The 26315-nt window shown below is 40.5% G+C and overlaps 11 protein-coding genes and 1 long non-coding RNA gene across 13 annotated transcripts; 8 read left to right on the forward strand and 4 right to left on the reverse strand.

Moving 5' to 3' along the window:
• Window positions 1–2: 2 nt before the first annotated feature.
• Window positions 3–24398, forward strand: LOC145700243 (tubby protein homolog). 2 transcript variants are annotated; one of them, XM_081777496.1, is made up of 8 exons: window positions 3–259; window positions 812–934; window positions 980–1181; window positions 1222–1346; window positions 1528–1605; window positions 1703–1911; window positions 2859–2962; window positions 24388–24398. In XM_081777496.1, the coding sequence occupies exons 1-7, from the start codon at window positions 94–96 to the stop codon at window positions 2952–2954; spliced, it is 999 nt and encodes a 332-aa protein (XP_081633622.1). In that variant the 5' UTR covers window positions 3–93; the 3' UTR covers window positions 2955–2962; window positions 24388–24398. The 2 variants fall into 2 exon arrangements, with proteins under 2 accessions (XP_081633622.1, XP_081633620.1); XM_081777494.1 differs by lacking the exon at window positions 24388–24398 and having other exon boundaries at window positions 2859–3196.
• LOC145696099 (cGMP-dependent protein kinase 1-like) lies at window positions 3785–7252 on the forward strand. Its single transcript, XM_081773086.1, has 8 exons — window positions 3785–3858; window positions 3904–4051; window positions 4786–5003; window positions 5079–5455; window positions 5490–6313; window positions 6361–6656; window positions 6708–6983; window positions 7037–7252. The coding sequence occupies exons 1-8, from the start codon at window positions 3823–3825 to the stop codon at window positions 7190–7192; spliced, it is 2331 nt and encodes a 776-aa protein (XP_081629212.1). The 5' UTR covers window positions 3785–3822; the 3' UTR covers window positions 7193–7252.
• On the reverse strand, window positions 9446–10635 carry LOC145699806 (uncharacterized). The gene is made up of 3 exons (XM_081777067.1): window positions 9899–10635; window positions 9654–9858; window positions 9446–9607 (listed from the first exon to the last, which is right to left on the reverse strand). Exons 1-3 carry the CDS (start codon window positions 10113–10115, stop codon window positions 9520–9522), a joined length of 510 nt encoding a protein of 169 aa, XP_081633193.1. The 5' UTR covers window positions 10116–10635; the 3' UTR covers window positions 9446–9519.
• Window positions 10870–12896, reverse strand: LOC145696111 (uncharacterized). Its single transcript, XM_081773099.1, has 3 exons — window positions 12872–12896; window positions 11162–12788; window positions 10870–11113 (listed from the first exon to the last, which is right to left on the reverse strand). Exons 1-3 carry the CDS (start codon window positions 12894–12896, stop codon window positions 10960–10962), a joined length of 1806 nt encoding a protein of 601 aa, XP_081629225.1. The 3' UTR covers window positions 10870–10959.
• LOC145697043 (uncharacterized) lies at window positions 15100–17181 on the forward strand. The gene is made up of 10 exons (XM_081774179.1): window positions 15100–15187; window positions 15228–15395; window positions 15436–15534; window positions 15588–15677; window positions 15731–15913; window positions 15954–16059; window positions 16098–16202; window positions 16283–16412; window positions 16452–16704; window positions 16741–17181. Exons 1-9 carry the CDS (start codon window positions 15113–15115, stop codon window positions 16561–16563), a joined length of 1068 nt encoding a protein of 355 aa, XP_081630305.1. The 5' UTR covers window positions 15100–15112; the 3' UTR covers window positions 16564–16704; window positions 16741–17181.
• On the forward strand, window positions 17240–17918 carry LOC145697044 (uncharacterized). The gene is made up of 2 exons (XM_081774180.1): window positions 17240–17388; window positions 17459–17918. The coding sequence occupies exons 1-2, from the start codon at window positions 17321–17323 to the stop codon at window positions 17787–17789; spliced, it is 399 nt and encodes a 132-aa protein (XP_081630306.1). The 5' UTR covers window positions 17240–17320; the 3' UTR covers window positions 17790–17918.
• Window positions 18421–18728, forward strand: LOC145700096 (uncharacterized). Its single transcript, XR_014134151.1, has 3 exons — window positions 18421–18523; window positions 18571–18619; window positions 18667–18728. It is a non-coding gene; the product is annotated as an uncharacterized LOC145700096 (long non-coding RNA).
• LOC145696112 (phosphatidylserine decarboxylase proenzyme, mitochondrial-like) lies at window positions 19534–23017 on the forward strand. Its single transcript, XM_081773100.1, has 10 exons — window positions 19534–19728; window positions 20166–20375; window positions 20453–20609; window positions 20652–20764; window positions 20848–21012; window positions 21172–21416; window positions 21458–21593; window positions 21687–21739; window positions 22647–22849; window positions 22894–23017. The coding sequence occupies exons 2-10, from the start codon at window positions 20183–20185 to the stop codon at window positions 23015–23017; spliced, it is 1389 nt and encodes a 462-aa protein (XP_081629226.1). The 5' UTR covers window positions 19534–19728; window positions 20166–20182.
• LOC145697418 (uncharacterized) lies at window positions 21667–22311 on the reverse strand. The gene is made up of 3 exons (XM_081774620.1): window positions 22152–22311; window positions 21918–22107; window positions 21667–21849 (listed from the first exon to the last, which is right to left on the reverse strand). The coding sequence occupies exons 1-3, from the start codon at window positions 22248–22250 to the stop codon at window positions 21767–21769; spliced, it is 372 nt and encodes a 123-aa protein (XP_081630746.1). The 5' UTR covers window positions 22251–22311; the 3' UTR covers window positions 21667–21766.
• On the forward strand, window positions 23027–23827 carry LOC145697417 (protein lin-52 homolog). The gene is made up of 3 exons (XM_081774619.1): window positions 23027–23367; window positions 23410–23572; window positions 23614–23827. The coding sequence occupies exons 1-3, from the start codon at window positions 23232–23234 to the stop codon at window positions 23693–23695; spliced, it is 381 nt and encodes a 126-aa protein (XP_081630745.1). The 5' UTR covers window positions 23027–23231; the 3' UTR covers window positions 23696–23827.
• Window positions 23878–25094, forward strand: LOC145700252 (adenylyltransferase and sulfurtransferase MOCS3-like). Its single transcript, XM_081777506.1, has 2 exons — window positions 23878–24141; window positions 24345–25094. Exons 1-2 carry the CDS (start codon window positions 23878–23880, stop codon window positions 24783–24785), a joined length of 705 nt encoding a protein of 234 aa, XP_081633632.1. The 3' UTR covers window positions 24786–25094.
• A 444-nt stretch (window positions 25095–25538) lies between these two features.
• LOC145700250 (uncharacterized) lies at window positions 25539–26246 on the reverse strand. Its single transcript, XM_081777504.1, has 3 exons — window positions 25959–26246; window positions 25825–25920; window positions 25539–25782 (listed from the first exon to the last, which is right to left on the reverse strand). The coding sequence occupies exons 1-3, from the start codon at window positions 26100–26102 to the stop codon at window positions 25672–25674; spliced, it is 351 nt and encodes a 116-aa protein (XP_081633630.1). The 5' UTR covers window positions 26103–26246; the 3' UTR covers window positions 25539–25671.
• Between the last annotated feature and the right edge of the window lie 69 nt (window positions 26247–26315).

Raw genomic sequence — 26315 nt, forward strand, 5'->3', positions numbered from 1 at the left:
TGTTGAAATTTTCAATTTTCGATTCAAACATGCGTTTTTTATAGAGATGATTTACTATTGCAAAGAAAAATTGTAAAAAAAGGAATTGAATAAATGATGACGGTTGGAATTGACAATCCTGCGTTTGAAGATTTCAAGGACTCTTCTTCTGACGAAGAGAACGATTCCAGAGTAGATGAGAATTCGAATGAGTTAAATTCGGCGAGGAAAAATGGGGATTTCAAGCAGGCTTCTGCTGTTTCTGACGATATTAGACCAGGTTTGAAGAAGGAGATCTCAACCTGGGATCGAAAACCTGTGTGAAAACCTGAGTCAGGGTTCTGAAAGACGGGTGACGGGCGGCCACGTTCTGCCAGAACGGCGTTCTGCAAATACAGAACGGCGTTCTGCAAATGCAGAATGGCGTTCTGCATACGGATTTTTTTTTTCCGATGTAAATTGATTCTTATCAGTTTTAACGCATTCAGCGAAGCTTAAAGAGTAACTCCTGACTTAAGAAATTCTGAGATTTCCTTTAAGACAGGCGCGAAGCGCATATATTTTTTGAGTGCAAAACGCCGTTCTGCATTTGCAGAACGCCATTTTGCATTTGCAGAACGCCGATCTGCTGCAGAACGTGGCCGCCCTACACCCTGAAAGACTGATTATTTAAAGCATGATAGAATTGGGTAGTTTAATTGATAGATTTTGACGTGACTTTCTATAAATTCTATAAAAAAGCTCAAAGACGGCTTTCAGAACCCTGACTCAGGTTCTTTCACAGGTCATCAATCCCAGATTTTAATGATCGTTTCCATATCTTCGTTTTCAGAAAACGATTCTTCGGAGGATGAAGCACTAGAAGCCGACTTTGGATCGTCGGGTTCAAGAGTTGTGCAACTCAATCCGGCTGGCAAAGACATCGTCAAGTGCCGAATAACAAGGGATAGAAGAGGTGCAACAGCCTTTCCAAAGCCATGAATAACTCTCTTTGAAATAGGCATCGAAGCTTTCGGCTACCCGACTTATTTTCTCTACCTCGACGCTTCAACCGATTCAGAGCCGAATATGAAGGACATGGTTCTTTGCGCCAGAAAACGCAAAACCGGAAACTCGTCGTATATCATCGCCACCAGTTTGGAAAATTTAAACGCGGAGAAATTCGTGGGCAAACTCAAAAGCAACAATCTCATCGGAACACGGTTTGTTCGAACTTTTTTGAAGAGTTGAAAATTGGTTAAGATTCACGTGCTACGATCACGGACGAAAACCGGAAGCGACTGATATGTTGAGACGAGAAAAGGATGAAAACTTGAGGTCTGAATTGGTCTCGGTTTTGTACGATCAGAATGTTCTAGGATTCAAAGGTAGCGTCTTCTTAGTCGACCATTGAAAGAAACCATAATCCATTTCTATATTCGACTCTTTGGTATCGCTTTTTTGATGAGGTCATCGATCAAATGTGCCTATTTGTCGTTTATGAGAAATATGTTTCGAACCACACCTAACTCTTTATAACCACGAAATATCCAACCTCTAAATTCAAAGGTCCTCGAAAAATGACGATTGTTCTTCCCAAAATGGACGAGGAGACCAAAAAAGCTGTCACTATCCGCCCAGCTCAAGGTAAATTTCTCCTCGGCTTTATAAGGCGCAAGTGGGCTAGAAAACCTCCACAACCTTAAAAAAGCGCGTCAAACCATTTCCTAATCTAATTAACCAGCTTCTGAATCGCTACTTGGTTACTTCGACGAAGCAGATCTGCGAAAAATCACGGTGCACCACAATCGCCAGCCGAATTGGAACGAGAAGACGCAATCCTACGTGCTCAACTTCAATGGGCGAGTCACTCAAGCCAGCGTCAAGAATTTCCAAATCACAGAATCGGACAATCCGCAATCGACAATTATGCAATTTGGTCGTATCAGAAACGTAAGCTATCTATGTTTTCAATTTTTAGGGCTTTCAATCGAAAGATTAAGGGGGTCCACAACGATTTTTCCGAAATAAGCCATTTTCGAACGGCGCTCACGGCGTCACGGACTTAGATTTTTCACATATTTTTTTTCGTACAACTAGATCATTCTTAGATTTAGTGAAGCGTGTCTCAAATTTTTTTTAATCCGAACACATTCGTCGCTAGAGCGCCGAGAAGGTAACCATCTCGCGCAAAATGGCGTTTTTGGGCACTTTTTGACCGAGATTTACTCCGAAAGTTTAGGAAACAAATTTTTTTTCCATTTGGTTTCTGAAAGGTCTAACGCTAATCTAGTGAAGCGTATCTCAGTTTTGTCAAATTCCAAAAAATGATAATGTAACGAAGACGATCAAAATAATGTACGATTTTTGAAATTTCAACCAGCCTTCAGGGCATTACCCAAGCCCTTATTTTCGGGCATAAATAGAAAGTTGAGCTCATAGCCTTTCTAAAAATATGCCATATACGACCCTTAGACAGCTGTAAATAAAGGTTGATTTTTTAATTTCCATGCAGATGCATCAAAATTCGCTACTTCAAGGTCAATTTTCGACATTTTTTTCTTATACAATCGAAAAAAGCTAGAGACCTTTTTTGCAGCTTTTTTCATGAGGAATTCAAATCTGAAGAGAAAAAATTAGAATTCGAAAAATCTAAAAATCGTGTGGGACCCCCTTAAGGCTTCTTATTGGCTCAGGGCAATAATAGCGGCTTTTGATTGGCTCACGCCCAGAACAGCTTTTTATTGGCTGAGATAGGTCCTATTTCCGAAAGGCGAGACTCTGATTGGCTAAGACATAAGACGGTGGCTTCTGATTGGCTGAAAACACCCCTAAAAGGCTCGAATTCCCCATAAACTTCAATCTTTATATTTTAGAAAAAAACTAATAAATAATTTCAGGACAACTTCACAATGGATTACCGCTACCCCCTATCCGCCGTTCAAGCTTTCGGCATCGCCTTATCCAGCTTCGACCCGAAGATCGCCTGCGAATAAAAAAACTAGTAGACCCGCCTTCAGCAAACGAAAACGACTTTTTCAATCCGATCTGGTGTCTTTTATTTTCTGATTATGTCTTTCTAACATTCCCTAAAGTTTTAGTTCCCTGAAATTGAAATTGACTCAAAAAAACTCAACTTTTTATTTTAACAATTCTTCTTTTTAGTTCCTTTCTTACCCCGCTTTCTTGTAATTAAACTTATTATTATCTACTTTTTTCTAACGATTCTTTCTAACTCTTCAAAGTTCCGAAATAAAAAATTTTGCTTCATAAAAATTTGAAATTGTTAACTTCTTAGTTCAATTTCAAGTTCTTTTTCAACTATTTTCCAGGGCAAAAGTTTTAAAAAGGCATTTTTGAAAGGGAATATCCGGCATTCTTAAGATTTACTTCAATGCCTTTCAATAATCTTTGAGGCCTTTTAAAATTGAATTCAAGTTTCACTTTCAATTTCTTCAATTGTACTTTTTTATTTCCGACTCAGAACCTCTTCTACAGAGCAAAAGATAGCAGCTGAACTCAGCAACCTGTGTAAAAAACCTGACTCAGGGTCATTATCAATAAATAATGAAAAGCCGCTTTGGGGCTTTTCATTATTTATCTTTCAGAACCTGACTCAGGTTTTTACACTGTGTAAAACCTGTCAGGTTGCTGAGCTCAGGACAACAGGTACAATATGTTGCAGAGAATCAGCAAAAGCAGTGATCATTATGAAAGGATTCTTCGCTTCCAGGAATTTTGTTGCCTTTCGTTGAAAAATCAAAACGAAAATCGTCTCTAGAATCATGTTTTTGAATTTTTGCTTTTCTAAGATAACCTCAGTTCAGTTCCTCTGTGCATTAGTACAGTAGTTGCCCAGAAAAGATGGGTCTTTTCGGCCTCGCAACGAAGAAAGAAAAGGTATTAACGGGATAATTCTTATTGATCTTTACTGAATTATGACAGAAACAACTCCAAGATGAAATCGAAAAGCGCGATGTTACCATCAAAGAGTATCAACAAAAACTCGAAGATGTTGAAGCAAGTTTGAATCGCATTAAAGTTTCTTCTGGCATGAAAGATTTGCCCGAAAACGAGCAGATTGAGCAGTATCAGGAACAGTTTCAAGGCAATTTTCAATTTGTAATTTTGGCTTGGAGTCATTAGGGTTTAGGCTGAGCTCGGCAACCTGAGTAAAAGCCTGAGTCAGGCGCTGAAAGAGCTGAAATGAAAAACCGCGAAGGCTTACTGTACCTTTCATTTTAGGCTTTTTCAAAACCTGACTCAGGTTTTTACACAGGTTACCGGGCCTAGGGCCCAGGGGAAACGGTCGGACTCATTACCAATTGGTAACCCATTACCAATTTTGGTAACCCATAACCAATTTTGGTAATGCATAGGGGAAATCACTAATAATCGAGCTTTTTTTCTAGCTTAGTAGGGTGGGAGTATAATACAGTTTTAGAATCCCCAGAAGCTGGGGATCATTTTGACTATTGATAGTGGGGCGTCATCTCGAACCCTGAGGGCATTTAGGCACCTCTAAAGTCCCAAAATTCGGCCAACTTCGGAAATTTGAATTCGTCAAAAAAATGTCGATTTTTTTTATTCAAAGAGCGAGTGTGCGCTCCGCGCCTGTTTAATAGAAAACTTGTGGGGTGTTTTATTTATTAACTTGGCAAAAAAGTAAAAATAAATTGATAATGGACTCCCGAAAATTGGTAAGGGTTACCAAAAATTTTGGTAATGAGTCCCACCGTTCCCGGGGCCCAGATCCCACTTAACAAAATCCGGTTAGGCTTACCGAGAGGCAACCAAAAAAATACGCCTTTTTTGGAAACTTTTTCGAGAAAATCATCGTTGATCGCGATGCCGAAATCTCCAACCTCCAAGCAAAACTCGCCGATGCAACCCGCGAACTTGACGAGCAACTCAGCACTCATGCCAAAATGATGGAAGCCGTCTTGAACGAAAAGGACAAGCAAATCAAGGTACGCACGAAATCATCAAAAAAATACTTGATAATGAAACTAACAGGAAAAACTTCTTTCTCAAGCTTCCGAGCAGCAAGTTAGCTGTTGTGTTTTAATTAAAAAGGTAGATTTTGCGAATCAGAAAAGTCTAAACAGTTTTCTTTTCAGAAATTGGACACGAACGACAATTTGCGAAAAGCTGTCGCGGCCGAGGCTCTTGGAAAAGGAAAGCAGAGCGTGTGGACTTTCAAAAAGGTCGAGAAGAGTGAAGAGCAACAGAGATTGATCAAAGACGCGCTCTTGGCGAATTCTTTCATGCGCGGCCTCAGCGAGAACCAACTTGAGCGGCTGATCGACGCCATGGCCAGCACTAGCTATCCGGCCAACGAGAAGATCATCAAGGAGAACTCGAATGGCGACGAAATGTACATTATTCAGGACGGAGAGGTGAGCGTCAGCAAGGACGGAACTCACATCACCGATATCAAAAGAGGACTTTTCGGAGAGTTGGCGATTATGTACAACTGTCAGAGAACAGGAAAAAGGTTGAAGATTTGGAATTTTTTTTTTCTCAAAAAGTCTGCTGGACATTTTGATGTGGGTACTCTTCCTTGATTTCAAAGCCCCAAAAATCCAATCTTCAATCATTTTGACAGCTACTGTGACATCAAAGACCCCAGTTACGCTCTGGAAACTTCATCGAGGTGCCTTCCAATTGGTTGTCAAATCTGCTGGGGAAGAAAAACTCGAGGAAAAGTACCAACTGCTCAAGTCCCAGAAAGATCTTTCCGGCTTGAAAGAATCGAACTTGCGAAAAATTGCCGACTGCCTCGAGGAAGAGCACTACGAAGACGGAGATATCATCATCAAACAGGGCGAGGTTGGTGATAACTTCTTCATCATCCGAACTGGCTCGGTGAGAATCACGGTCAACGATGGCGAAGGCGAGAAAGAAGTAGCGCAAAAGGCAGAAGGAGAGTTTTTCGGCGAAAAAGCGCTTCTGACTTCCGACACTCGATCCGCCAACGTCTACGCAGTCGGTGACATCGTCTGCTACACACTCGACCGAAACTCCTTTACCAATCTGATCGGCTCTCTCGACGCTCCAGAATCAACTGTCGATCTTCACCAGAAAGCCGCGCCAACTCGAGTCGTTCCAGAAGAAATTCTCGGCTGCAAGGACGTCAAAGACTTGACGGTCGTCAAAAACCTCGGCGCTGGTGGATTCGGCCTTGTCAAGCTCGTCACTGTAAAGGGAATCGACAACAGGGCTTTCGCGCTGAAATGCATCCAGAAGTGCCGCGTTGTCGAATATGGACAGGAGAGCCACGTCATGGACGAGAAAAACATCTTGGCAGAAATGCAAAGCCCCTTTATTCTCGGGCTTTTGAGAACATTCAAAGGTAAAAAAATGAAATATGAAAAGTGAAGCCTAACATCAAAATTCTAGACAAAAAATTCGTCTACATTCTTACCGACGCTTACCTCGGTGGCGATCTCTGGCGAACGCTTTGCAACAAGGGACCTTTCAAAGACTCTGTTGCCCGATTTTACGCCGCTTGCGTGGTCCAGGCTTTCGAGTACTTGCATTCAAGAGACTACTGCTACAGAGACTTGAAGCCAGAAAATCTCATGGTTGATGAGAAGGGCTACGTCCGACTTGTCGATCTTGGATTCGCGAAAAAAGTGCTCCCTGGACACAAGACTTGGACCTTCTGCGGAACTCCTGAGTACATTCCTCCGGAGGTATACCAACAAATGCACCTAAAGTCCACTGGTTAACCTCTCTCGTTTCAGATCATTACCAACAGCGGTCACAACGTTTGCGCCGATCTTTGGTCTCTTGGAATTTTGATTTTCGAGCTCTGTTCTCGAAAGACACCCTTTTTCTCAAACAACGACATGGACATTTACGAGAAAATCCTTCAAGGAATTCACGCGGTTTCAATCCCCTTCCGAGTTTCCCGAAAGGCTGAGAGCTTGATCAAACAGCTTTGCAAGCGAGAGCCAAGTGAGCGAATCGGTTATCAGAAGGATGGATTTGAAGATATTCGACGACATCGATGGTATGCGGTAAGTTTCCCTAGAATGTAGCTGGACTCGGCAATCTTTAAAAAATATTCTAGGGTTTCGACTGGGAAGCGCTCCAAAATGAAACAATGATTGCCCCACACCCTCCAAAAATCTCAAGCTTCAAAGACTGCTCCAACTTCGATTCCTTCAAAGCCGAAAGCGAGAGCAAAGTTCCTGAAGAAAACTCTGGCTGGGACGCCGATTTCTAAACTACTGCTTCTTGCAAAAAGATACTGTACAAAAAACATGAATATCGATTTTTTTATGAATTCTGTTTATTTGAGAAAATTTCCCATAAAGCCAAAATCGACGGAGGAATCGCGGTCGTGGTGAAATGAGTCGTCAAATTCTTTCAGGGTCGTTTCTGGTAGCCTACAAGGATTTTGATTTTTCGAAAGTTAATTGAAATATACTTGTTCGGTTGATGTTTTAGGTAGGTTTTAAGGACAAGGGCGCACATATTCTCGATTCCTTCCATTCCCAAGACGACAAGACTCTTTTCTTTCGTCAGAACTAAATAACTTCGACCGTGGTTTATTCGGTAAATGCTTGACTTACGGATACATTCGTTATAAAACCGGTTTATTTGGTAGATATCTGTTTTTTGTTCTTCCAATTTCCTGGAAATGCAAAAGGCGAAAAAAGAAAAAATGAGTTTTATTTTCATCTTGACTTTTTAGCGATATTTATTCAGACTTTATATTCGGGAGCTCTTGAAATCCTCCTCGAATTCAAGATCACGAAAGAAAACAACTGGATTGGCTTTAATAAATAACTCTCATTGAATTTTTTCCTCGTTGAGAGACAGACAGAAGTTTCTGAAGTTCTTCTTGTCCAGTTTCTCAAATGCTTCAGCGAGCGAAAAAAAGCAGCCATGTGAAAAAACCGGCAGGTCTTTTTTGCTGATGTCGCTGTGATCTGTCTACCGATAGATTGTTTCGCGATCAGACAGTGTTTATGTTCCCTGAGAAAACTAAAAACACTCGCTCTTAGTCTGACCTGAGTTATCTGCTATCTCGAAACAAATTCACATGAGCGCTTACTGTTTTGCTTCTCTTCGTTGATTTCCATGTTTGGTAAGGAGAAAAGCAAGGGGTCAATTTGGGCTAGGCAACCTGTGTAGAAAACCTGAGTCAGGAATTATAAGAGCCCTATTTAAAGTGGAAGAGGTTCTTCGCAATATAACAAATAAAATTTATCATTAAAATCCGAACCGTGGGAGATTAAATTCATGATCCAGAAAAAAAACCCTTTTGCTTTCATAAAAAATCTCTGAGTCTCTGGTTCAGGTTTTATGCACAGATTATCGAGCCCAGGGTTCAATCGGAGACTTTTTCCCAAAAAACCCTAACCGTTACCCAAATAGCCCTTAAGGGCTAAAGTAAGAGCCCCTAACCCTAACCTTCTTCATTATCAAGATGTATTTGATGATCTTATTTTATAAGCAAATTGCTTTTCATCCTCTCGATTCCGAACTTTGGCTTTTGGGTAGAACAATTGAACTTTTCGACGATTATGAATTGATTTATTCTCCAAACGTTAGTTTTCCAGCGAACATCTTATTTCAAAATCAAGAATATGAAGAGCCGGCTTGTTCTTCTGGGAAGCAACTCATAGACAGTTTCGATATGGCCGCTTTCTTCAAGGCTCTGCATTTTTCGGCCTGAGAATGGCTTCCTGGAGAAGCTGAGCGAGCCGATATCTTCTTATCAGAACTCGTCTACCCTGGCTCGAGCGGTATAAAATCAGCCCTCCCACCCGTCGGATCTCATAATTGAAATAAAAATCAAGAAATAATGGCAATGAACAAAACTTTTTCAAAAGCCGCCGACTTTTTTAAATCCTTCTTTGGCAATTCTCGAAGAAATGTTTCGAAAAACACCTCGATCGACACCACCGAGCTCTGCGAGATTCTGGCCGATCCAGCTCGACTCCGCGATTTTCGAGAATTTCTCCTTCCGATGCGCGTCCCCGACATGGAAGTCGACATCGACTTGTTTCTCCAAATCAACTACGTCGAAACGACAAAGCCGTTTTCCAGCAACCGCCGCAGCTCGCTGGAAGATATTCGCGGCCATTTGACGTCGCAGGAACGACCGCTTTGGCTCTCGACCGTGGAATTGATGACGGCAAAGTCGAGGGTCACCAATTTACTCAGCGAAAAACCAGCTCACTTGGACCGTTAAAAACGCTTCGCGACAAATGCCTCGACCGACTGGTTCCTGTTTTGGAAGTGTTTCGACGATACCAGCTGAAAGACCCGCTGTTTTGGAAAGAAGATCCGCTCCAACTTCTTGTTGCTAACTGATCATTGATCAATTACTGTGTTTTTGATTTGTGACCCTAATTTTAATAATTTTTAAATAAAAAAAAATATTTGATTTGATTGATTTTTTTCTATGCACAAAAGACTTGCAAGAGCAGCGTTTTTCGCCGGCACAATTGTTTGATCGAATTCGCGGTAGTAAACCCCTTCTTGCAAGTAGGATGGCTGGCCACTAACAACCTTTGATTCATTAAGAAAAAAAGGCTGTTTTTACCTGCACCAAGTAAAGCCACTTTCTGACGAGTTGAACTGTTGTTTTTTGAACCCTGTATAAATGGAGGTAATAAAAATGATTTCCCTAAGAAAACGATTAACAGAAACTTTTTCAATTAAATTTTTTTTACGTTTTATAAGTTGTTTTTCTCAGGATCCAGGTTTTATCTAACAAATCGCTCTCGAGCACTCCATATTCTCGAATAAATGATGAGTTGATCTTCATTTTCGGACAATTAAGATCCTTCAAATTGCCGTGGTAAAGGATTGCTCGTCCTAAGTCATCGAATAGCTCGTCTTCGCAGAAAAAACTGGTGGAGAAATGAGGCTCCTCTGCTAAAACAAAAGTCATTTTCGAATCTTCTTTTTACCTCACAAATATACGCGCAGAAGGGAGGGCCATTTTTCTCGTTAATTTTCAAAACATCGACCATATTATCCACTTTCTTCTTTCGCTCTTCAATGTACTCTGGATAATTTGTGTTATCATCATCTATCCAAAAAGCGGCTCGAGTAAAACAACGAGGGTTATATTTCCCGAAATCCATGCTTTCTAAGTTCAAGAGTCTGAAAGGTTTCTTCGGAAGAGCCATTTCTCGGTCCTCACAAGTCTTTTTCGCATCCTCGAAATAAAATCGTCCCGTGACAAGCAGGCCCTCAACCACTTAAAAAATCTTGTAAAGAGGAAATTCTTGAAAGGGTTGTTTACTTTTTCCTTGAATTTCAGCTGTTATATTGAAAATTCTTTCCTTTTCTTCGTGTTTTCCGGATCTGAAAAAACATGCAATTATCAACAATCTGATAACAAAGACGACTTACAATCTTGCCAATGGCTTAAGAAAATCAAAACCTCCAGCATCATCGAAATCTTCCAGTATTGGAATGTCATTTTCATCCCGGAGAAACAAAAGAACTCCGACAAGTATACTTTCAATAAAATCAAGTACAAGACAGTTTTATAAATCGAGAGCAACTTACGCAAGCACCAGAAAAATGACGGAAACAATTTCAAAAAAGTATCTTTTTCTGACCATTTTGAAGTTCAAAATTTTTGAACTCTCAAATAGAATTTACTCTTCTCTTTGGTAATTTTCTGGTGCTAGTTTGATGATAGGTTGGCAACCTATCCATGCGAAACTCAAACATATGTTTTTTTTCACGCTGAAGTGCTTATGCTCTAGCGAATAGATCCTGCTGAAATTTTCAGCCTGAAAGAAGATTTATACTACAGTTGAGCATAGAGAACGGTTATATTTCGAGCCCAAGACTCAAGCAAACCAATATCCTTAGAGGAGTGGAAAATCGACTTTTTTGCACTGTAGCTGGAGGAATGAAATAACAGTTGGTATTTATTTATGAAGCTGTTGAGAGAAGAAGAGTTATTTGAGAAGGACAAATCTTTGGAGAGTTAATTCTGCTCGAAGAGTACCATGATTATCATTTCTGAATGACCAGAGGATCAGGGCCGCCCACGTAATTTTCGCCCGTTCGGACAAATCTTGCATTGTAAAATGTCCTTGAGACTTGGTCAGTCAGGAATGATAAAGAATCGAACGAATCGTCGCAGGAACGAGTTTTAGCATGTCGGAGGCTAAAATTAAGTCAGTAATCAAAAATTGCTTTACAAGGATGCGCAAACCATTTCTCCGTCCAAATATTCTTTTTGTTTTTGCATCGAACGACGAAATTTCCCGCCTCCGATCCATTTTCGCACTTGACCTTGCAGTTACTTCCAACATTGTTGCGCTTGCACTTCCATGTGTGAGCGCCATTGGGGGAGAAACTAGCCAGAATCGAATCTGCTGTACATTTTTTCGGAGAAAAGGAGCAACTCGGCGGTGATCCGGTAGTTTTCCAAAAAACGCTCCAGTTATTTTTGTTGTTTTTGCTGACGCAAGCGACTGTGTAGTTTTCTTTTTCTTTGCTTCCAACACATCTGACCTTGCATCTTCGTTTGCCATTGGCGACTTTGTTACATCGCCAAAGGAAGGCCTCGCCCGAAGGCGACAGAGCATCGGGAATCGATGAGACCGCGCAAGTCGACTTGCACGGATTGTTGACTGGATCTCTGCACTCACAAGAATAACTTGTCATATCATCACTATTAACACAGCGTTCATTGTCGTCACAATCGTGTGTTGCACATGGAGTCGGAAGTCCAGGCGAAACGTTTTCTCCGTTGATTTGGCATCTGAAAAACATGTCTGGATTTCCCTGCCAGGAAAAGCCAGGAGCGAGTTCGCCATTGTGACCAAAGCAAGTGTCGTCCAGCTCGGGACCGCTCCATGACCAGGTATTGTTGCAACCACCATACTCAGCACTTGCGCAGGCAGCCCACCCTTTGTCTGTTTCCCACTGCATCGTGCTTAGAAATGGATGCCATCCGTTCGGACCAGGAGTGCACGAATAAACGTCTTTGCCATTGTAAAGTTCGCCAGTAGCGGGGCACAATGCTTCCAATCCGCAGTAAGAAGCAAAAACAGCAGCGCAGCAACCAAGGTTAGTCTTTGACGCGTCACCGCAATCAGCGAGTCGGCCATCTTCGTCCTCTCCGTCGAGACAGTCAGCATAGCCGTCGCATAGCCTGTGTTTGAACAACGGTCGGATAACGTCGACAACGTCCGGCTCTAGACACTTTGTAACTGGCTCGAAGGGATGTGTTTCTTGCTTATTTTCACAGTAGAGAGCGTATCCCTGCATCGCGTCAGTAGTTGTCGCTCGAGTGTGAGGCTGGTACGTTTCGCCATTGAGAAGAGTGAATCCGAAGTACATCAAGGCTGAAGCAGGCTCAACTGGGTGGTTGGTATTTATCCACTCGTCCTCGTAGATTGCATTTGGACTGTCATAAAACTCGAAGTGATCGTGGAAGTCGGGTCGATCTTGCTCGTGGAGAATGCCGATAGCGTGGAGAAACTCGTGAGCGACTCCTCCAAATTTCAAGCAGATGCTGGGAATTCGCATTGCTTGCCAACCGGGGTGAATATCTGGCAGATCCCAGTAGCAGCCGCTGCAGACGCCGACGAACGACCAGCAACCAGCACCGTGAACGTTTTCTGAATCTTCCCCAGCGACGTGAATGCCGACCGAGTGAGAAAAAGTAGGATCGAAAACAAACTTGACGCACCCTAAGGAAAGGCTCAAGTCAGCAAGCTCATCGTGAATCTGTTGCCACTGGTGGGAAGGCACGGTATCCTGAAGAGCATACGGAACGACAATATATCCGTCGTCATCCGTCTCGCTCCATTTCTCCGCCCAGTTCACCACCCCTCGTGGTGCCGTTTTCGGGGCATTCTGGTCGATTTAAAGCTCGCTAGTGTCGTAGCCAAGGCTCGAAAGGGCCGGGACTTGCCATGGTTGAATAACGAGATCAGCATATTTTCCTCTGCTGTGAGGTCCCCCTAAAGCGTCTGCAGGAATTTTCTCGGCCGATATCTAAAGAACATTGTTTCTCTCTAAATGATAAAAATTTATTTCTAGAGTCTAGAGAAGTTATTAAACTGTGTTCTAGATTATTTTTGAAGAGATTTTATCGAGTTTTTTTTTTGCTAAAAACACTTTTCGATCGCTCAAGAAAAATTTTTTTATCATCAAACTTTTTTTTTACCTCAGATATAAATAGGCATAACGCACAAAAAATCGACTTTTTATCTGAAAGTCGTAGGAAGCTAATTTTCACCTATCATATAGAATTTTGCGCTCTGACAACATTTCAACAAAAAAAAATTTCAAAAATTTAAAATTTAGTACTTTTTTAGTACCCCAAAGTTGCCAAAAAATTGATTTTTCGTGCCATCCAAGCTACGGGGTTGTAAGTATGCTCATTCGAAAGAGCATAAAAAACTGAGTCAGATACATCGAAAAAAAGGGGTTCCTAGGGGGGTAAGTCAAATGAAACCCCAAATTTGGCTGATTTTAAGGGGTTTTTCATCCCTAGAATCCAGGGAACCCCACCAGGAACCCCTTTTTATTGATAATTCTGACTCAGTTTTTTCCGCTCTTTCGAATGAGCATACTTAGAATTCCGTAGCTTGGATTGCTCGAAAAGTAGTCAGTAAAGGGGTAAAAAAAAGTACTAAACTGTAACAAAAAATTTTTTCCAAAAAATTTTGAAAAGTCAGTTTTGGTGTTTTAGTTGCTCCCAAAGTTTCAAACTTGTATCTATTACAGGGAAAAAGTTGATTTTTTTGTGCGTTATGCCTAGATATAAATGTAATCGCGAATAGCTTCATCTTGAATACTCTCTCTAACGCTTTGTGAGTTGTTTCAACAAAACTTCTTACACGCGATTTTATATCGCCTTGCGGCTCTAGAACCGTTCCGCATTGACCAGACGGTACGGTTCTTTAGGCGCCCCACTTTGATCAGCTTTTTTATGTCAGCATTTTTATAAATTTATTTGGCTTGAGGTATCTTCAAAATTTAAATTGGAGGTTGATCCTTGGCCACAAAGAAAATTTTGCACCGGTCGATTTTTTGAACCGGCCGGTAAAATTCGTGGTAAATCGCGGTTTTGCCCTTTATGACCCTAAAAAACCCCTAATATAGGTATCAATCGATTTCTTATGAAATTTCAAGTCGAATGGAATATGAACCGCGGTAAATTGCGATGAACCGGGCGGTTAAAATCGCGGTTTAGCCCTTTTTGACCCTAAAAAACCCCTAATATACAAATCAATCGACTTCTTAGAAAATTTCTAGTCGAATGGAATATGAGCCGTTGGAATACTTTCTCGTGGAAAAAATCTTAACAACTGGATTTTTTCTGAGATACAATTAAAGTACTTTCACAGACTCTAGGAAATTGAGATAATTGCGAAATTTGGGCCGAACTTGGCTCAATTTTGCGGAATTCGGGCATTCAAAATCTCGACGGTATCTTTTCGTGTCATTTCCCGGGGAGTTTCGGACATCAAAATGACCGGCTTGACGAGTTCTTAATGATGGTATAGTAAGATCACGTGTACTGTCAGCGGCTTCCGGTGTTATTCTAGAAAAACCGGTTTTCCGACAAAAATTTTTTCAAAAATGAGGGATGAAAAATTTTTTTTGATCAATTTCTCGTGAAAAACTCTTTATTGGGGTCAGAACAAGTATATTACAAACAAAAAGCAAAATCGAAAGACCAACCCTGAAAGTGAGCCACCTCTCAGTAGAAATCTTTTTTCGGTGGCGTTACAATCATGATCAAATACTCTCTTCTTTAGTCTTAAAACGTGACCGGAGGAATCTCCATTATTCAAGGAATGCATTAAGGTTAAAAAAGAATAATTTCTGATTGAAAAATATTTTTATTAAAAATAGCCAGAGACCATGCTGAGAATGTTTGCAACAAAAGAGACGCTGCTGCAATATCCGTTAAAATAAATTGCGCGAACATTAATTGTCGGAACACTAAACGTGATTTTCTGAACGTCAATTTTTGTTTTTGGTTGTTGTTAGCAACTCCTACCACAGGAAATAAGCAAATAAGAGTAATAATCGCTATCATATTCTTGTCGATAACCTGTTTGCAAGTCAAACATAATGATGGTACATCAGGGACCCTCTCAACGTACTCTTTGCAGATTTGAAATCTGTGAAGTGCATCAAAATGATAAGAGAACCGTCAGAAATATCAAGTATTGACACCTATACTGAAGTAAAAGACTCAAAATGTCGTCGTGCGGTAAAAAAATGTAGCCATCATATTATGATAGCAATTTTAGTTGAAAATAGGACTTATAACATTTTTGGTACTCGGAATACTTGCTGCGATAATTGTTCCTTGCGTCCTTTATCTTCCTACAAGAGGCAAACCATCAACCACGACAGAATTTCCAAATAATCCTGAATTCAATTATTCGAGATGTTTCGAAGAAAAATTGAATGAAAACGTATGTTCTCTTTAAATTATTATTTATTCTCTTTTTAAAGTACCATTGTTTGGCTTCCTGTCCTCATGAAAAATATTGCTACGAAAGATGCTATGATTATTTTTATGAAGGCGCGACTGTCTGTTCAGCGATGACAGGGGTTTGTTCCAGACACAAGCTGAGCTTTTAAAATTTGATTTAACGTTTTTAAAGACCAGTACTGTTACAAGTACTACTACATCAACAACAACAACAAAGTGGACATCGATACCAGTTCCTACTCCCCCAGGATCAAATAATTGGGTAAAAATAAAATCCAATATTTAAAATATCATATTTGATCTGTGACTTTCCAGGAGAACACACATATCCTTGGATTTTACGATCGCAATCATATGTTTCAATATGCAACTGTCATCGCCGGAGACGGGTCCTCATCGACAAGGGCAAAAATAAGCTACGGTGACGAAGATTATTTTTATTCTTGGGGAAAAGGGGCCATGGTAAAGGGCCAATTTTATTTTTTTCAAGAAGGATCGGTAAAGAAAACAAACGTATTCATAATGAATATTGTTCCAGATTCTTAGGCTCGATGGTTGCGACGTTTCAAAAACGAGTTCAAATTTATTGAATTATTTTGACTCTTATGATGGTGACGCACTTACGATCCATGATGGAAGCGACGGTAAAACTTATATATTATTGTTCTTAAAAGATTTTAAGCACTTATGTGCTTTCATTCTTACGATGCAAATCACAGAAATTGTGAAATTTTTGATGGGTCAAGTTCAACACAAACACATGCTGCAATTTTTTCACACTGCTATGGTTCGACATGATTAGTTATATCTAAATCTTAGATAATTATCTGCTAATTTATGGCGAGTTGATCCATGAATGAAGCAGAGGTTCACTCGGAATATATAAAGGACAACCCACAGCTTTTGGTTCGTATAAATTTTCAAGTTATGAGCCAGGTCACCAAATTGAGACTTTTTCAATCATTGATGGATGGATTCAGCTACCTGAACATCCATGGTGAGTTTAGAATCTTCGGCAAAACCTTTAAATATTTAGGTATATTTTTGATAATTCTCTGGTTGGGCTTGATTCCGGTGCAATTATTACAATTGGAGGATCTTACTACACAGGCATTAAGTTGCTCATATTTTCTATCAATATTTTATGAATATTTTTTCGCTCTTATTCTGTTATCAGAATAAAGGAAAAGATGTAGCTTTTCGAAGGACCTCCGGACTGGACCATATCTCTTATGGATGATATTTGGATGCTTCAAGATGGAGATTGGTCAAAAATTGGTCAATTAGCGGTAAAATTAATTTTCAACATGTCAATAAAAATTAAGATCCGTCGATCGTCAATAATCTCGATTGGTGAATCAATTTACATTTATGCCGATGATTATTATTACAATGAGAACAATTATGGTAGCGTCATAAGATTGGACATGGATGGAGACGAGATCCTTAATTCTACAACTATTGCGGGTTACCCTGGAGGACAAGCCATCCTTACTCGGGCTACACCGAAATATTGCCATGACATTGATTATTATAATTACTATTAAAATTTTCCATTTGAAAATTAGAGAAAAATAAATTTTTAGTTCCAAATTCTTTTTTTTTGCACGCAAAATCGAATCAGATCTGTAGACGAAAAATCGCCAAAGCTATTCAAAGTTGTTCGAATCACATAAAAGAGTCACCGATTGCGAAAAAGATATCTGTTACTACAGTAGTAATTAGATTAAAACTGAGTATTTATATTCGGTCACATAAACCTGCAAATTGGTGGAGGAGTCATTTGGCCCGGGGCAATGATGCGCTGCGTTGGAACCTTTCACGTCAAAAGTCGCGTTTATCAACTTAGCCGCTTTTGCGTTTTTCACCGCCGAGAATAAAAAAACTACTACGAGACTACTAAAAATGAGATTTTTTCTTCTTTTTGGACTTCTGTTTATCGCTGTTTTTGGACAAGTCGACGTCCAAAATGTGTAAGAAAAAAATTTCTGAGCTCTTTTTTGTTATTTTTTTCTAATAATTATCGTCATTTTAAAATTCTAGTGAAGACGCTCTCGAAGGAACCGACCTTGTCAACAACGACGAAGTCTTAGAAGCTGACCCCTCCGACCTGGACGTCACGGAGCCAGAAACCGAAACTGAAACCGACGACAATTCCGCTTCGGACGAAGAAGAAGCCGAACCTGAGCCAGAAAAAGAACCTGAAGCAGAACCAGAGGCCGAGGCGGAACCAGAAGCGGAGAAGGAACCCGTTCCAGAACCAGAACACTTCAGCGGAGGATCATTTGTCGGCGGAATCGTCTTTGCCATCGTCGTCATGGGACTGAGCATTGTCGGATATCGATACTGGCAATCGCAGCGAAACATGCTTTAAAAATTCTTCTCGATCGAGATCGTAATATTTACTTTTTTCTTAATTTTATTTGAAGACCTGTTTTAGCCTCTGTTTTACCTTCTTCTTCTTTGCCATACTTAATCCTCATTACAAATCAACTTTGCTTTTTCAATAAACTCACAAATGAACTTCATCGTTAAAAATTTCAGCAGGATCCAAAATGAGCGGTATTTGAGCGATAAGTGAGCGGAGCAAAAAGCAAACTCGAGAAGCCGCTTGCGGCTTTGAGCGCAGAATAAAAAAGCCGCGCAAAACGGCTTCTAGAGTTTCACTTGTTGTTCCGCTCGCTCATCGCTCAAAAACCGCTCATAGCTCGCTCATGGTCAGGTCAAAGTTTGTGACTTCGGCGGAACCATAAACAATGGGCCATTATGCTGTAAATGACGGTACTTTCTGCAAAAGAAAACTCGTCGACAAAGTTGAAAAAGGCAAAATTAATTAACAAAAACGTCTCTTAGCCGCGAATCGAGAATACTTAGTTTTAAGTTGAAGGAGGCTTTCTGGACGCTGATCTATCCTTCCATACTCCTGGCAGGTTGATCAGATATCTCGGCTCATCTGCATCGGGAAAAGACAGTAATGGAAGTAACCAATTCGAGCGAAACGAAATAGGGAAAGGAAATACTGTCATTTTCATTTGGAACGCAAGATGAAAAAAGCGCTAGTTCTTTTTCTCGTTTCCGCTGTTTTCTGTAGCTTCGGTGCTAGAAGAGGTGGAGACTGTTATTTTGCAAGAAAAAATAAAAGCAAAAAATTTTAGTGCAGAAAAGAGAAAGTTTGTTGAATCGAAAATGGGCTTCAATCTTGAGGTATTCTTTTTTTGATGGAAGAAATGCATTAAAGACTTTGTCAATAGTGAATTGCACGATAACCTTGGGGAGATTAACCATTTTCATAAGTCACCCGAAGAAAAAATTCAAGTATCTCATTTCTCAAAAAGCGAGACTTTATAAAAATCATAGGTTCGCTCTATCATTCAGCCAATTCAACATGAAACCAAAAATACTGTGTATGGAAATTCAATGAAGGTAAACTCATATTCTTGAGCGTTCATATATTTACAGTACGCTTTTCAACCGACTTTCTTCAACGATATTTCCTCGCGGGACCGGCAAGCTGTTCGTCCATTTATCTTTTCTTATGAAAAATAACAAATAAATAAATGAACGAATCTTAACATACGCCCGGTAACCTGCGAAGAAAACCTGAGTCGGAGTCCTAAAACGAAAAAATAGTCCTAGAAATAACGAAAAGCCTTGCGGCTTTTTTATGAATAAAGCCGCGAAGAGGCTTCGCCAAAGTTTTCAAATCAATTGAACTGGTAACTTTGGGAAAGCCGCTTCGCGGCTCTATTTTTGAAAAAGCCGCAGTACAACTTTTCATCATAAGTCTTCTCGAACCCTGACTCAGGTTTCCAAGACAGGTTGCCGAGCTCCGACCTGAACTTTCTGACTGAACTTTGGAACTGTAATGGGGCCATCGGAAGCGTAACAAAATTTCTGTCCGTCTGTTAGTGACCTTGTTTGAATTGGAGTTTGCGCGGTGCCATTACGCAACGGGGCGATTATGAAGCTCGTGAATGTTATGATTACGTTCTTTAATTACGCTTATGCAACAAAAAAAGCACATAATTTTATTTTGCAAAAATTTATGTTCAGAAAAACAAAATATTTTTAATACTTAAAGTTTTTTAAGAAATAGAAGGATAAAACTGCTGATCTTTTAAGAGACAATCGATATAAGCAGATTTACTTGCTTTTTGGGTGTATTTTGCGAGTTGTTGTTTTTCCATTTTTACGATTGAAAAAGAGAACGAAGCTCAAAGCCGCTGTCGGAGAGATTCCAAGACAATTTGTCGGGCAGACAGAACTGAAAGAGCGCCTACGAATAGACCTTCTCTTCGGAGATAATAAAAAAGGTATGATTTTTAATGGGAAAGTGTAATTTCTCTAGAAACATTGGAGCGTTGAAACTAAGAAATCAATATTTTTTATGGCGAGATCAGTTTTGGACTTTTTATCTGATAAGGTAGCGTTTTTCCAGGAATCCGTTTTTTGAGGTAAAAGAGAGAGAAATCTTTATTTTATAATTTTTTTTGAAAAAAAATACCTTGGCTAAAATTTGAAATATAATTTCGATATCCTCATGCTGATTTTCCCATTTATTATTGCAAGTTGCACCTAAAGATCAAGTTCTGGTCAGTCTGAAAACAATCGATTTCCCCAGGGGCTTCTCTCTCCCTCTTTCTCCCTGGCTATATTTTAAATTCGCTCTCAGGCAAATCGGTTCCATTTCTCTCTCGCTCAGAATTAGACTCTGAAAATGTGAGTATTCGAAAAAAAATGAGCATTTTAGCTCGAAAGAAGAAGAAAATGAGCCCAAATTCTGAAGAGCAGGGTTTGCGATTCAGAGGACCATTCGGCGGAAGTGGGGATGAAAACGCAAATGGCAGTAGCTCCAGCAATAACAGTAGCGCAGCGAATTCGCCGAAAAAGACGGAATCAAAGAGAAAGAGATTCATAAGCGAAAGCGCTTATCAAAGATATGGGAGTAAGTCGAATAGATGTAAGTGGAAGAAATGTAAGAATATTACATTTTTTTGACCAAATCATTCACTGAAATTTTTCATAGAAAAAATTAAGGGCGTTACATCACAACTTCAACGCTGGATGGACTGATGCTGCTCCTCAATTCTATCGCAGTTTCGTTCGTTCTCGTCATTATGGGAATTCTACAGTGGTTCTTGAGCATAAGCGAGGCGAGTTTGGGAAAAACCGAATCACAGATTCTCCGAATAAGGTGACCCCCTGCCCTATTTCTTTTTTTCAAACTGCGTTTTAGGAGAGGAAGGGAGAAGTTCTACCGCCTCATTCCTACCCGTTTGATTTCGCGACTCTGGGGAGCAGTTCACGATATTCGACTTTTACACGCAGCAAGACCCTTTTTATTCTCAGGCAAGGGCTGTTCCCATAAATTATGGGCCATAATTCTTCGAAAAAAACAAGGAGATCGAACAAAAGTTACAGCCCCGAAAAAGCGTACTCAAAAATTTATGGCGTGCGGATTGATGAAGCAGCTGATCAGAACCTGTACAATTACCAAAATCTACAACAATTCTTTAGGCGAAAATTGCGTAAAGGGGTGCGGCCGATTTCACCCGCGAAAATGGTTTCGCCATGTGATGGCAAAATCATGATTCAAGGTATTTTGCGATTTACAATTAGTGAAATACTGAATTTGGGTGGAACTGATGTAATAAAAGGGGGGCTCAGCCAATCAGATGGCATCATTTATTGTTCGCACCAATAAGAAAGCCCGAAAGCCCAAACTAGAATCTGCCTATTGAAAATTCTCCGTTTAGGGCGCGTTTTCGACGGAATCATTTCGCAAGTAAAAGGAACAACTTTCACTCTCTCCCAATTCCTCGGCCCTTCCAACACCTCCAACGACCCTGCCGCTTACATCCACAAAGGCGACGATGCCGACAACAGAAGACGATACACAAGAGGCCTGCTCAAGAATCCAGACCAAAACCAAATGTACTACTCGGTCATTTACCTCGCTCCTGGAGACTATCATCGCTTCCACTCGCCTGTCAACTGGAAGGTTCAAATTCAAGTTTTTAGCTCTTCTCGAAATCGATTTAGGTAAATTTGCGGCGACACTTTCCAGGCGAGCTTTATTCCGTCAACCCATCAATTACTTCTTGGTTCGACAATCTTTTCGTCCTCAACGAGCGAGTCTGCCTCATCGGAGAGTGGATGCACGGCTTTTTCAGGAGATGCTCAGAATATTCTTAAAAAATTGAGAAACCGAAAGCGGCTTTTTGAAGAAAAGCGGCTGAATATAGGAGTTGATGGTGGTTGTATTCTTGAGCAAATAAAAAAAGTTATACAGCTGTTGGAGCGACAATGGTGGGATCAATAAAAGTGAGTTACAGTAAGAATCATGGATTGTTAGGAAGGAGGAGACTGTAGCTTTTCTTGTTCTTCAGCAGTAAAGTCGATGTCGACTGGTAGAGTGATCAGCTTTTCCATTACTTTTTCGAGGCTTTTTGCTTGATTTTTAAAGTAAGATTTTCTCCTAATTTGAAATTGAAAGCCTTTCATAAATTATTATCGATCTTTTCTTGAGTCAGCAATTCAATAATCTCAACCACGTGGGGATCAGTCGTAATTGTCGAGGTTTCGGGTACTTGGAGCGATTTCTTTTGAAACTCCCAAAATTCGCGGATTTTTTCTAGCCTCTCCAAGTTTTCGGCAAGTTTCTTTGCCGGTATTCTTCCATAGACAAATGTCTAGAGAAATATTATTCGTAAAAAGGCTCAGTTTAAATTATTACCTCTTTGCTTCGGAGAACTTCTTCAAAAACGCGAGTTTCCTCTTCTCTCGGCTTCTCTGGGCATTTTAAATCCAGCGTCGAAAACGCATTTTCTCCCATTTTTCGATAAACACTGAGCACTCTGATAACTGGACAAAATTGACCCGGGCGCTAGCCAATCAGAATCGCGCCTGATTTTGCCGAGGCGCAAAATGGCGCGCCGCGCGCTTGAATTTCTAGAATTGAATTTGCTCAGAGAAAAGAACGGCTTTTTCGCTGCAAAATTTCTTTCTTGGACATAACTTGGGCTCGGAAACCTGTGAAAAATACCTGAGTAAGGGCTTGCATTATCTTTTAAATTAACAAAAAGCTTTTAAAAATAACCATTCCGATCAATTTTTATTTCTGAATAGCCGCTTGCGGCTTTGTTAAGGCCCTGACACAGGTTTTCTACGCAAGTTGCGGTGTCCCGATCAAAATTCTTGAGTTCAATTTGCTTATTTTCATTTATTTCAGCTACCATGGGATCCAGAACTGAAAACGAACCAGAAATCCTTCGACAGAACAAAACCAGACTACAACGACCGCAATTGCTCGAAAGAATTCAAAAAGGGCGATGAAATCGGAGAATTCAATCTCGGAAGTACGATCGTTCTAGCGTTCGAAGCGCCCAGAGGACTCAATTTCAAATTTGATGATAATCAAGTCGTCCGTCTTGGGTGAGCTTTTCTTTCAAATTCCATCAAATTATCTCCTTTTTTAGGCAAACTTTCATCTCCAAAATGCTCCGAGTCCAGTCGATGCCTAATCTCCTCACCGTCACGAGCTCCTCAGTCGACTACGAAATGCCTTCATCCCTCACTCGTAACAAATCAGATCGTCACTAAAATCGCTCCTTTGAATACCTTGCTCTTCTGTACGCTTTTGTTTGTTGATTCGCTCTGATTGTGATTCTCCTTTTCTGCCTGTTCTGCTCTTCAAATTTCAAAAATGAAAAAAACTGATTCTGAAAGTTCAAAACTCGAGTTCAACTTTCAAGTTCAACTGTGAAACCAAATAAAATCTCAATTTTACAATCATTCATTTTCTTTTCTTGAAGAAATGTCGGCTTTATTCCCCGCGTCAGATTCTCTGCCCATCATTCAATACGTCATCGAATCGGATCCAGACATTTTGACCACGAACGAAGTGATCAACGGCAGATCCAGTCCTGAAATTTGGCCAGAAGTCATCCCAGGTGAATTTGCCTGTATTAAACCTTGCTCATTTCTTTCACAAGGGTCGAATCAATTCGCAGAAAACGTCGCAACAACCAACCAAGCAGGCAACGAGCTCGACCGTGAGCTAGAAACGAACAAAGTGAAGAAACTCGCAGAGCTTCAACAACTTTCCGACCAAGAAATCCTCCACAAGATGAAGAAATTGAAGCAACGAGCGTACAGGTAGCCTTTTTACTAAACAAAGAAGACTGAAATAATTCTAGCATTGGTTTAACCGAAGCAAAAGAAGTCGAAAGAAGCAAAATGCTGAACATCTTTGGCGATTTCAAGCACCAAATCAATTAATTGAGAAAAACTTTCTTACTTTTCTTCTGCCAGGGGCTTGGTAACTTGTGTAGAAAACCTGAGTCAGGGTCCTAAACGAGCTGACTCAGGTTTTACACAGTTTCCGAGCCCGCATTCTGCCTGTAAATAAATTTCCACGTCGAAATATTTGAATCCCTAATTTTTGTTCATCGAAATTAAGAATGGAAATAATCACTTGTGCTTCACAAATCCCGACAATCGAAAGAACCCGCAGAAGTTTGACTCAAGCCGAGTTTCAGCGTTACTCGCGACAACTGATTCTTCCAGAGCTCGGCCGACCCGGTCAAGAAAACTTGATCAACTCGTCCGTTCTCGTTGTCGGCTGTGGCGGACTAGGATGTCCAGTGATTCAGTATTTGGCAGCAGCAGGAGTTGGTACTTTTGGATTAGTCGATAATGACGTTGTTGATACTTCAAACATACAGGTAAGCTTTGTAAAAGGGTACTCTTTTGCTTTTTGTTCCTAAATAATCGCGGAAAATCGTCAAATTATCCCCTTTTTGAGCTAAATTTGCATGTTTTTCGGCAAGTCAGTTTTACATTCGTTGCGAAAAATGCTCTTATTTCATCAATTTTAGCCATATTTTGCCTTTCAAGAGCTCCAAAAGTGTATAAAATGAGTATTTAGCGTCAAATTCTACACATGGAATCAGACAACGGGAAGCTAAAAGTCCTCTCCGCCGCAGAAACGATCAAAAGCCTCAATTCTACCGCTACTGTTTTCCTTTTCAACTTGACAATCGACTCTTCCAACGCCCAGCAAATCGTCAATCAATTCGATTTAGTAGTTGATTGCACGGACAACGTCGCGACGAGATATTTACTCAACGACGCTTGTTTTCTTTCACAAAAATCGCGAATCCCGCTGGTTTCGGGCGCCGCGCTCCGCTGGGACGGGCAAGTAACGGTTTACAAAGAAGAGAGTTGTTGCTACAGATGTGTTCATCCGAATCCGCCAGCGCCAGAATCAGTCACGAACTGTTCCGATGGAGGGGTCATCGGAGCAGTTTGTGGCGTCGTCGGAGCTATTCAAGGGAATTGGGTCAATAAGGAGATTTATTTTTATTGAGGGTAGGAAAACCTGTAAATGTCTTTCAAGCAGTTGATTAAGCCAGACTTCTGTTTATGCAAATACTCATGTCTTCTTCTGAAAAACTGAAAATGGTTTTAAATTATATTAGTTGATAGAGGAATAATCCGACATTCGTTTGTCAATAATGAACAATTATTGTACTTACTAAGACTTAGTAATACTAAGTATTATACAGTATAATATACAGTATATAAACTGTGATATTTATCGAAATATTATTAATTCTATAAATTGTTTGGGATGTTTAATGCGCACGCTGTCCCTATTTCCAGAGCGCGAATTCAGAAAGGCGCGTCACCCCGGGCGCCGTCCAGCCCCAAGCGTGGACTTCCAACCGCGGGCGTTCGCCACCCAGCGCCAGGAGTCCGCGAACGTCCGGCTCGGGGTTTTCTTCAAACATGGCCACCCACCGCGCAGAAGTCCGGCGCCCGAGAGCGCGCTCGGACTTCCACCGCACATCCAATTTTTCGAGACCCTGATTATACTTACTTCTACCAATGCGTAATTTTTCTGAAGTCTTTGGAGCAGATGACTTCTGATGTATCTTTCCATCACTTCGCTCTGAAAGCCGTTTCCCATTCTATCTTTTACGGCTACCAAGTCTTTTCCGTAGGTAAAAATGATCAAAATTGAGAGCGTTATTTTCAGTCTCATGAGAATTGAGTTTTTATTGTGGAGACAGGACAGTATTTGAACCCTTTTATACCGTTGTTTTTTATATATCGACCATCGATTGAACAATTGCATTTGCACGAATCGAATTGACATGAAAATGTCACTTTCTGGTCCTGAATATGTGGCTTCTGCCTCAATCAGGTCGCTCATTTGACTGTTGTTTTGTGCCTACTTGGCCAGAATTTATTCAATTGGAACGAATGAACTTTCGAATGTCTTTAGCACAGGAAAATGAGCTTCTCAAAATACATCTCGTCGCCTTAACGAGCTTGACGTCGTTTTCTCTCTGTTTTAAGAACTGAAAACAATTCAAAACCGGGCTTTCAATAAATTTGAATACCTTGTGAAAAGTGTAATCCTTTTGCAAAGCTACTAACTTGGCTGTTTTCGCGATTCGATGAAGCTCCTCATTCACGATCGGATTCGTAAAGTATTTCTGTGTTCATTCAAGTTTTGATTCTGAAAATTTTTTACCTTGTGATTGCCAAGCTGGTAGACATCCTTGAAATATTCCTTCATTCCTTCACCGATGTTCGTGTGCCCATTCGCGGGAAGGCCGTCGCCATTCGAAACTCGAAAATGGGCGAAAATCAAGAGAAACACTTTTGTTTTTCGCATTGCGCGTGCAACGATGGTGCAATGCGTTCCGTCTTCACTTTTAATCGCGTGTCAGCTTATTTATTCTACGAATAAACTTGATGCATAATCTTCTGAGATCTTTACCCATGAAATATTACTGACATTCGAAAGGACACGAGAGGACAACAATGAACCACAATCGGGTGTAGGGCGTCCAGGCTCACAATTGTGAAAAAATACAGTTGCAATTAA

The sequence above is a fragment of the Oikopleura dioica genome, chromosome 2, assembly GCF_907165135.1.
Source record: "Oikopleura dioica chromosome 2, OKI2018_I68_1.0, whole genome shotgun sequence".
Classification (NCBI taxonomy): Eukaryota; Metazoa; Chordata; class Appendicularia; order Copelata; family Oikopleuridae; genus Oikopleura; species Oikopleura dioica.

Bases quoted from the DNA above. Each gene is read 5' to 3' on its own strand.
- LOC145700243 (XM_081777496.1), top strand. From the start codon at position 94: ATGATGACGGTTGGAATTGACAATCCTGCGTTTGAAGATTTCAAGGAC. The intron at 1,347-1,527 runs GTAGCGTCTTCT...CTAAATTCAAAG, and splicing joins GAATGTTCTAGGATTCAAAG to GTCCTCGAAAAATGACGATT. The intron at 1,606-1,702 runs GTAAATTTCTCC...CTAATTAACCAG, and splicing joins CACTATCCGCCCAGCTCAAG to CTTCTGAATCGCTACTTGGT.
- LOC145696099 (XM_081773086.1), top strand. From the start codon at position 3,823: ATGGGTCTTTTCGGCCTCGCAACGAAGAAAGAAAAG. The intron at 3,859-3,903 runs GTATTAACGGGA...GAATTATGACAG, and splicing joins TCGCAACGAAGAAAGAAAAG to AAACAACTCCAAGATGAAAT. The intron at 5,004-5,078 runs GCAAGTTAGCTG...TTTTCTTTTCAG, and splicing joins CTTTCTCAAGCTTCCGAGCA to AAATTGGACACGAACGACAA.
- LOC145699806 (XM_081777067.1), bottom strand. From the start codon at position 10,115: ATGGCTCTTCCGAAGAAACCTTTCAGACTCTTGAACTTAGAAAGCATG. The intron at 9,859-9,898 runs GTGAGGTAAAAA...CTTTTGTTTTAG, and splicing joins TCCCTTCTGCGCGTATATTT to CAGAGGAGCCTCATTTCTCC. The intron at 9,608-9,653 runs GTAAAAAAAATT...TCGTTTTCTTAG, and splicing joins AGAAAAACAACTTATAAAAC to GGAAATCATTTTTATTACCT.
- LOC145696111 (XM_081773099.1), bottom strand. From the start codon at position 12,896: ATGCTGATCTCGTTATTCAACCATG. The intron at 12,789-12,871 runs GCAAGTCCCGGC...CGGCACCACGAG, and splicing joins GATCTCGTTATTCAACCATG to GGGTGGTGAACTGGGCGGAG. The intron at 11,114-11,161 runs GTTTGCGCATCC...ACTTAATTTTAG, and splicing joins AATATTTGGACGGAGAAATG to CCTCCGACATGCTAAAACTC.
- LOC145697043 (XM_081774179.1), top strand. From the start codon at position 15,113: ATGATAAGAGAACCGTCAGAAATATCAAGTATTGACACCTATACTGAA. The intron at 15,535-15,587 runs GTTTGTTCCAGA...ACGTTTTTAAAG, and splicing joins TCTGTTCAGCGATGACAGGG to ACCAGTACTGTTACAAGTAC. The intron at 16,413-16,451 runs GTGAGTTTAGAA...TTAAATATTTAG, and splicing joins CAGCTACCTGAACATCCATG to GTATATTTTTGATAATTCTC.
- LOC145697044 (XM_081774180.1), top strand. From the start codon at position 17,321: ATGAGATTTTTTCTTCTTTTTGGACTTCTGTTTATCGCTGTTTTTGGA. The intron at 17,389-17,458 runs GTAAGAAAAAAA...TTAAAATTCTAG, and splicing joins CAAGTCGACGTCCAAAATGT to TGAAGACGCTCTCGAAGGAA.
- LOC145696112 (XM_081773100.1), top strand. From the start codon at position 20,183: ATGAGCCCAAATTCTGAAGAGCAGGGTTTGCGATTCAGAGGACCATTC. The intron at 20,610-20,651 runs GTGACCCCCTGC...ACTGCGTTTTAG, and splicing joins TCACAGATTCTCCGAATAAG to GAGAGGAAGGGAGAAGTTCT. The intron at 21,013-21,171 runs GTATTTTGCGAT...TTCTCCGTTTAG, and splicing joins TGGCAAAATCATGATTCAAG to GGCGCGTTTTCGACGGAATC.
- LOC145697418 (XM_081774620.1), bottom strand. From the start codon at position 22,250: ATGGGAGAAAATGCGTTTTCGACGCTGGATTTAAAATGCCCAGAGAAG. The intron at 22,108-22,151 runs GTAATAATTTAA...ATATTTCTCTAG, and splicing joins AAGTTCTCCGAAGCAAAGAG to ACATTTGTCTATGGAAGAAT. The intron at 21,850-21,917 runs GAAAGGCTTTCA...GCCTCGAAAAAG, and splicing joins AAAGATCGATAATAATTTAT to TAATGGAAAAGCTGATCACT.
- LOC145697417 (XM_081774619.1), top strand. From the start codon at position 23,232: ATGTCGGCTTTATTCCCCGCGTCAGATTCTCTGCCCATCATTCAATAC. The intron at 23,368-23,409 runs GTGAATTTGCCT...TTCTTTCACAAG, and splicing joins TTGGCCAGAAGTCATCCCAG to GGTCGAATCAATTCGCAGAA. The intron at 23,573-23,613 runs GTAGCCTTTTTA...AAATAATTCTAG, and splicing joins TTGAAGCAACGAGCGTACAG to CATTGGTTTAACCGAAGCAA.
- LOC145700252 (XM_081777506.1), top strand. From the start codon at position 23,878: ATGGAAATAATCACTTGTGCTTCACAAATCCCGACAATCGAAAGAACC. The intron at 24,142-24,344 runs GTAAGCTTTGTA...ATGAGTATTTAG, and splicing joins TTGATACTTCAAACATACAG to CGTCAAATTCTACACATGGA.
- LOC145700250 (XM_081777504.1), bottom strand. From the start codon at position 26,102: ATGCGAAAAACAAAAGTGTTTCTCTTGATTTTCGCCCATTTTCGAGTT. The intron at 25,921-25,958 runs GTAAAAAATTTT...GAATGAACACAG, and splicing joins ACCAGCTTGGCAATCACAAG to AAATACTTTACGAATCCGAT. The intron at 25,783-25,824 runs GTATTCAAATTT...AATTGTTTTCAG, and splicing joins AGGATTACACTTTTCACAAG to TTCTTAAAACAGAGAGAAAA.